Source organism: Nematolebias whitei, chromosome 8 (genome assembly GCF_014905685.2).
Source record: "Nematolebias whitei isolate Nwh7 chromosome 8, NemWhi1, whole genome shotgun sequence".
Lineage (NCBI taxonomy): Eukaryota > Metazoa > Chordata > Actinopteri > Cyprinodontiformes > Rivulidae > Nematolebias > Nematolebias whitei.
The window spans coordinates 16416430-16424140 of NC_056505.1; the positions used below are offsets into that span (position 1 = coordinate 16416430).

Below are 7711 nucleotides of genomic sequence, written 5' to 3' on the forward strand. Positions count from 1 at the left end.
GCAGATGATACAGCGGTGGTGGGATGCATCACAAACAATGATGAGTCCAGCTACAGGCAGGAGGTGGAACACCTGGAGAGCTGGTGCAAAGAGAATAACCTTCACATCAATGTGAAGAAGACAAAGGAGATGATTGTGGACTTCAGAAGGAACAAACACACCTACACCCCCCTGAACATAAAAGGATCTGCGGTGGAAGTGGTCTCCAGCTACAAGTACTTGAGTGTACACATGAATGACAACCTCAGCTGGAGCAACAACACCACCAGCCTGATCAAGAAAGCTCATCAGAGACTCTACTTCCTCAGGCGGCTGAGACGAGCTGGTCTGGGAAGCTCAGTCCTCACCTCCTTCTACAGGTGTGCAGTGGAGAGCATCCTGTGCTCCAGCATCAACGTGTGGCATGGAGGCTGCACAGCTGCAGAAAGAAAAGCTTTGCAGAGAGTGGTGGAGGCTGCACAGAAGACTGTTGGAGTCAGTCTCCCCACCATCAGACATCTACACCTCCAGATGCAGGAAGAGGGCCACCTGCATCATGAAGGACCCCACTCACCCAGTACACACACTTTTTGCCCCACTCCCCTCAGGAAGGAGGTTGAGGAGCATTAAGTGTAGAACCACTAGACTGAGGAACAGCTTCTACCCTGAGGCTGTTAGACTCATGAATATCTAACCAGACTAATCACTGTGAAAAAAATCACATCATGTTGCTGCTGATCTGTTTCAATGTTGCTGCTGATCTGTTTCATGTTGATGTGTTCATGCGTGCTCATCTGCTCACACAGACTCATGCTCATGTCCGTGCTGCTGTTGGACGTAATATTTTTATGCCATTAGTGCTTAGTGTATTTTTAGTTGATGTTATTCTTAGCTCATATCTTAGATGTTATTATTGTTTTTCTTTTACATTTTATTGTTGGATGTAACTGGGACCCTGTGTACATAATTTTGTTCTACCACATGTACCACATGTGGTGCGAACGACAATAAAGAATCTCCGACTGACCTTCTGCAGGGGTCACCACAGCAAGTGAAAGATTTGGTAATTGTTTTATGCTGGATGGCCTTGATGCAACCTGGACTCAAACTGGTAACTCCAGGATTACAAAGTTGCAGCACTGAACCACAGAGCTACCACAGCCCCTAGTGACAAATGAAACAAATAAGCATTCACGCTTCATGGGCATGTATCTGTAGATAAAAGAAAACTTTTGCACACAGAAAAGATACACACTTATCTTCCTTGACCACATTGAAAACCACACATCGCACTTACATCCATAAAGAAACAATGGCAAAGCTGACCTCAGGATTTTTGTGAAGCTATCAGTAGAGCAAGGCCACCTCAGACATAAAGCCAAGCACACATTCAGTCTGACAGAGATGCACATGGAGCACACACACAAGCATCTGCACACTCAGACACACATTTCCCATAAAGAGAGCTCAGATCATCTTTTGTGACCACAACAATCTCCCTCCCCCACACATGCACGTGCAAACACACATCAAGGGTTGTGTGGGATTTATGGAACTGGGTCTCGAGATTTAAAGCAAACCCACTCGTGCAGAGAAAATTAAAAATGCCGTAGGGAATCAGAGACAGACAAGGGAAGGGCGAGAGCGCTGCACACACAGCTCCAAAACAAGAAAACTCCCTCATTTTCAAAAAGCAGAGGACAAACTAAAGAGAGCACACTGCAGGCTTTCAGCACAGCCCAGCATGCTAAAGCTCTTTTAGATGTGAATTAATTCCCATCTGGATCAAGACTTCAGTCCGTTTTCACCTTCTTCGTTTTACAGCCAGCTGTACCATTTATGGGCAATGTAAACAGAAGGATTTAAATCCAAGACCGGGAGAAAATACAGGAAAACAACTGCTTGAAAGGCTGTGGAGAGGACATCTCGAGGACAAAAGGCAGAGGAAAGAGGTAAAAGTTCTCTACTTGCGCATGTTTTTAGCTTTGCCATGACCCAATTACTGTGGTTCACAAAGACAAAGCTAATTTGAAACTAAAGTCTAACACATTTAAAGCTAAATACTTTGTGAGTTGCTATACAGGAAAAAACATGTTTAATTTTGATCTGTTTTGTGTGAATTGTGTTACATTTAGGTTGCCATGGAAGCAGCAGGATACCAGCAGAGAAATGTTGTCCTGTTTATAGTGACATTTCTAGTTTCCCCAGTGGTCCATGGGGTACTGGGCTGTCGAATTGGCACTGGTTCAGAGTGTGAGAAAGCTCCTTTTGTCCCAGGCCACAACCTGGCTGGGGAAGGGTTTGACGTGGTGCGACTGCGTCGAACAGGAGCATATGTGATCAATGTCAAATCTCATCTGGGCGACAACCATACCTGTACACTGTGTCCAAACAGATTCCAGAACGGACAGGTAAAACCAGCTGCTTGATCTCTTTCTTACTCCTCTTCTCATAGGAGCGTCACTTTACCCTGAATTCCTTTCTGTTTATTTAATGGAAACCATTATTTTTTTTTTTTTGCTTTGACCCTGCACTTCTCCTCTAACTGTAACATCTCTGCCTTCTCCCCCTCAGATTCAGAAACTCCCAGCTGCAGTGCTCGACTGGCGTCCTTTAAGCCGCTGCAGCAAACAGCTGTCTAGTGCGCTACACCACTCTGTGGACTCTCTGCTGCGCAGCTCCAACTCGCTGGTCAACAACAACTGGGGTTTGGGCTTGAACCTTAACAACATCGGCCAGGCCGTGCTAGGAGGAAGCCGCTCAGACTTGGCCAAGTTTGCTCGCTCGCAGCACAGTGTGGACAAAGCTACTTTTGCCATTCATGAAATCAGTTGCTCTTACTATAGGTAACGTTGTGGATGAATGGAGGGATTCTTTATAAACAAGGCAGAATTGCAGCACAATAACATTAGCACAGTATGCATTATTACATTTTGAAAGATGATATCCATTTACAGGCTGACATAATTTGTTTAAGCTATCAGCTCAAAAATATTTCAAAATTACTTTAGAAACAAAAGGAACATTGTTGCAAGTACATCAGCTTAATAACTTTGGACTTCACAGAAATTAGATTATGAAGGAATAAGATGTGCCCTGATAAGGTTTTTAGTGAAGTCTACAAGCTTGCCAAATTTTTAACACATTTATTTTTATTTGCAGCAGATTGTGGCTTTTGTTGCATAAAAAAAAAAAAGAAGTTGTCCAGTCATTTTGTTCTAGCTAAATTCAATACGCCTTTTGTTTTTGTAGCTACAGGCTGGCTGATCATCCACAGCTGAGTGCGGAGTTCACAAAGCATCTAAAAAGGCTCCCACAGAGTTTGAACACGGTCCAGAACAGAGCCCTGTACAGGCGGCTCATAGACACTTACGGGACACATTATATACACCAGGTCAGAAAAACCAGCTGGATACACAAGACAAAATAAAACAAAGCTGAAGACATTCTTCAGAGTTTTAAGTCTCTGTTGTGTTGTCTCCTAGGTCCAGCTCGGAGGTAAAGTAAAGCGAATCACTGCCTTCAGGACCTGCCTGGCCACACTGAAGGGCTTCTCAGAGTCCGAGATTAAAAACTGTCTTAACCTTGAACTCCGTATGGCTCTGGGTTTTCTCCCTTCCAATGCATCTTTCTCCAACAAGTGTGACAACCTCCTGAAGGGCAACATGAGCATGGGCTTCTATCAGGGCTTTATGACACATAAGATTGAGGTAATTGGAGGGGAGCGATATTTCCCTGACATCCTTTACCAGCAAGACCCATTGGAAGCCTACCACAGTTGGATAAACAGTCTCCATGACAACCCTGATGTGGTTTCTTACGCCATCTTCCCTCTGCATCATCTGGTGGAGGACACACAGATCAGTGCTAACCTGAGGAGCGTGGTCACAGAGTATATACAAGAGAACCAGCTGAAAGAGGAGCAGCGCAGTCTGAAAAACTGTTCCCCGACTTCCAACCTGGACCATAACTGCTGTCCTTTAAGAGCCGGCAGAGGAACTCTAAAACTGGAAATCCACAAAGCTGCAGGGCTGAGGGCCGACACCTTCACAAAAACAGATGCATATGTGAAAATCTTCTACGGTGGGATGTATGAGGAGACGGAGACCGTGATGGACAACAATGACCCAGTGTGGAACGCCACGTATGATTTTGGCTCAGTGGAGATGGGCCGAGAGTTGAGGTTTGAAGTCTGGGATAGGGATGTGCTTTATAACGACATGGCAGGGATATGTGTCGTCTATCCTGAAAGGGGAACTCATTCCTTAAGCTGTCAGCTCCGAAAAGGAGTTCTCTATTTCACCTACTTTATTACATGTGATGCTCATTTGACAGGGTTCAGATGTGGACGATACTCTCCAAATGCTGAGTAAACTGTCATTACAATAAGTTCAAACTTTTAGTTGTTTCACATTTTTTCAAAAAAATACTTGTAAACTGTAAATCTTACCTTTAATATTTTACATTCATTTCGCATAAAATGCATCAAAATGATCTTAAAAGATAGATGTCAGATGTTTTCTGTATAAGCGTTTTGTAATGTACATACGTACGTATAAAATAATGTTCCAGTGTGGGAGCTCTTGATGATTTTAAATAAAATAAACTTTTTAGATTTGTCCCACAATAATTTTCTCTTTAGTTCTTTGTGTGATGTTTTGTTAATTAAGCAGTTACATTCACAAGTGATATAACATCCTTGTATAGGTTATCATATCTTGTTTGTTGGACGTTAGGGTCATAAACATGTTTTGTGTTAGCTTGGTCTAGAACCTGGAAGAAATATCTTTGATAGCATTAATTTCTATATCTGGTTTTGTGCATAGTTACCGACAAATCAGTAAATTAACTTTCTGCAAAAATAGGGCAATTATCGGTAAATCTAATTTCATAATGTGAAGTATATTCAGTGTAAATCATCTTCCACTACTTTCCTGTTCATGTTATACTTGCATACAAGGAGTGAGAACTTTGCTTTAAGCTTTACATTCAGTCGCCCAGTCCCCATTAATAAAAAAAGTAATCGTGAAGATAACAGTGAAATTTCACATGCTCTTCTTTTTCTTTGAATCTTTGCCTCAGTTATGTTCAGCCACTCGTCCAACTCGTTCAGACAATGTGGTTTCCACCAACCTTTCCATGAAAGCACTGCACACAAGACTGGGTGGCGACTTAGAAATTCGCCGGGATTTCCAAGAAATGAAGTCATGTGATGCTTCACACAAGAAAATTTAAAAAACTCCACAACATTGTATCAGCAAGACTGTTTATTTTTATGAGAAATCTTTAACGCATCTCATCTCAATCTATTGTGTTCCAATAACGATAAAAAAAATTCTAACTCAATCTCCTTTGAAAAGAACTTCAGAGTTCAATAATTTACTATCATTTTATTTAGAGACAATCTTTATTGTATTTTAATTAACAAGCAGAATAAACTTTTTGCAGTCTAATGGAAATGTGTGTTTTTTAAAATCCTAGATCACAGTTTTGTTTGCTTGTAACAAACTGGTTAATTTTTGTGACCTCTGCTTACGACGTCTTTTTTTTTTCTTGTACACTCTATGCAATAAAAATCATATCTTTAAACCACTTTAATAAAACATGCACAACTGAATTGAGTAAATTATGGTTGTTTGGCTTTTGTTGTTGTGCAGCGTGGGAATTGACTTTATACTATATATATTACACGATTGTAAAATCCTGAAAGGGACTTTCGGAAATCAGTGCTGTCAACGTTGATAAATGGTTACTGTAAATGGCTTTCATGTCTGCATGTTGTATAAAGTTTGTTGATGGCACAATTAGTTATCTCTTTAGGACTAACCACTTGCAGGAAGTGCTACAAGAAAGTAGCGCACTGTGGATTGGTCAACAAGTGATGCAGTGACAGTGGACTAATCCCAGCTGATGGAACAGTTTTATGGTCAAGCTGGATTAGAAACCCAAGCTTGTGTGGGATGTTTAAAAAAACGGGGTAAATATTGCAGAGACCATCTTGATGCTCAAGAAGGACATAGGAATCAAAGTCTTGTAAGGGGACTGGACTAGTTTACTCTGTCATCCTGGGTGAGGACAGGGACTAGTTAACTGGTTGAGTGTTTTGTGACAACAGAACAGATCAAGTATAGATCTTAGTCAAATTCAACTAAAGCATCTTGCAGTTGAAACCACATGCCTGTTGTGGGTAGTGGAGGGCAGTGTTTTTGTGGTTTTTTTTAAGTTGGACCAGAGTATTTGCTCAGAAACACAGCCTTACTGGGAAAGTCTGTGCCAGGTTATTGGAGAGGGAAGTTTGGCTCATAGTCACATTAAGATACAGCAATGCACTGAGTGGGTACCTTCAGGAGGCAGTAGAGTTGATTTGCAACAGTCTATGAAACAGATGAGATCAAGATTTGTGGAGGAGTTCAAGAGTTTCAGGGATGGTTCACAAGTGGGATTTGAACAGTTCAGGAGACTGATGAGCAGAGGCCAGTGATGCAGACACTGTATTGGTGACAGTCAAATCAGCTGCATTTCAAAAGACAATTTGTGGCTGCAGGAGCGCTCAGAGGGAGGACTCGCTGTGCATTTCTTCAAATTTTAACAAGATAACCATCTAAAAACAATTTTGTTTGCTTGAAATTCTAGCAAAGGTGTCTCAGTTGAACTTGTCCTTCATAAATGCACTTTAATGGTCAAATCAGCTGCATTTCGCCTAGGCAGTGCGGTGAAATGCAGCTGATTTGACGTTTGCTCCAGGTGTTCCGGAGCGAGACGAAGGTGGCTCGGTATGGCAAGCAAAGTGTCTCATTAATAGCCACTTTTACCTATTAATGAGACACTTGGCTTATTGTCTCATTAATAGGTAAAAATGGCTATTAATGGGATTTACCTGTCTAAATAAAGGTTGAATGAATTAATGAGACACTTGGCTTACTATACTACTCGAAGGCCCTCTAGTGGCTGCAAATGGTAATGTTTAATATTTTTCATGTCAGAATGAATGAAATCGTCAAATCTCAGCCAAAAAAATTGGTTATAAATATAGAGAAAAAACGTATATTAGTCGCTTCGGTGTATAAGTCGCAGGACTTGCAAATTTATGCAAAAAGGTTCAACTTATACGCTGGCAAATACAGTACTTTGTTTACAAAAAGGTTTAGAAATCATTTTGTCTAGTTTCAAATTAATCTTTTTTTTTTTGCCTGTTTTTGTCTATTATGGACCATGTGTGTCTGAAGTTTTTGATTGACTGAACCATGAACTTAAGTCATTTCAAGCAGAAATAACTCAGACCAGTCTTTGATACTGTTACTTTGTTGGTCAGAAGCTAAACGGCTTTGAAAATATTGTTGTGGCCAGATAGTTTATTCTTTAACCAAATATGAAAGTTAACTGTGAAAGGTCTTTGATCAGATGTTCAACAAACTGATGAACAGCATGACTACATGATGTAGATGTTGACATCAGAACAGCTGTTCATTCCAAGAAAAAACAACCACATTGACTACACTGAAGTTCACCAACTGATTTATGGAGAATTTATTTCCAGAGCTGCTCCTACTGTCACTACTGTCATCACTCTTTGTCAGGTCTCTCTTGTAAATGAGTCCTCGAGGCTCAATGGGATTAAGCTGTCTAAATAAAGGTTGAATGAATGAATGAGTAATAATCGGTAAAATATTCTAATTTTATGCAATGAAACTGGACTAAAACTTTATTAACGTTTTATTTTGCAACTTCAGTC

The 7711-nt window shown here is 40.8% G+C and overlaps 1 protein-coding gene across 1 annotated transcript; it reads left to right on the forward strand.

The window, feature by feature from the left end:
• The first annotated feature begins 1680 nt into the window (after nt 1-1680).
• Nucleotides 1681-4352, forward strand: prf1.5 (perforin 1.5). Its single transcript, XM_037680353.1, has 5 exons — nt 1681-1931; nt 2115-2390; nt 2554-2825; nt 3232-3373; nt 3465-4352. The coding sequence occupies exons 2-5, from the start codon at nt 2121-2123 to the stop codon at nt 4350-4352; spliced, it is 1572 nt and encodes a 523-aa protein (XP_037536281.1). The 5' UTR covers nt 1681-1931; nt 2115-2120.
• The last annotated feature ends 3359 nt before the right edge of the window (nt 4353-7711 follow it).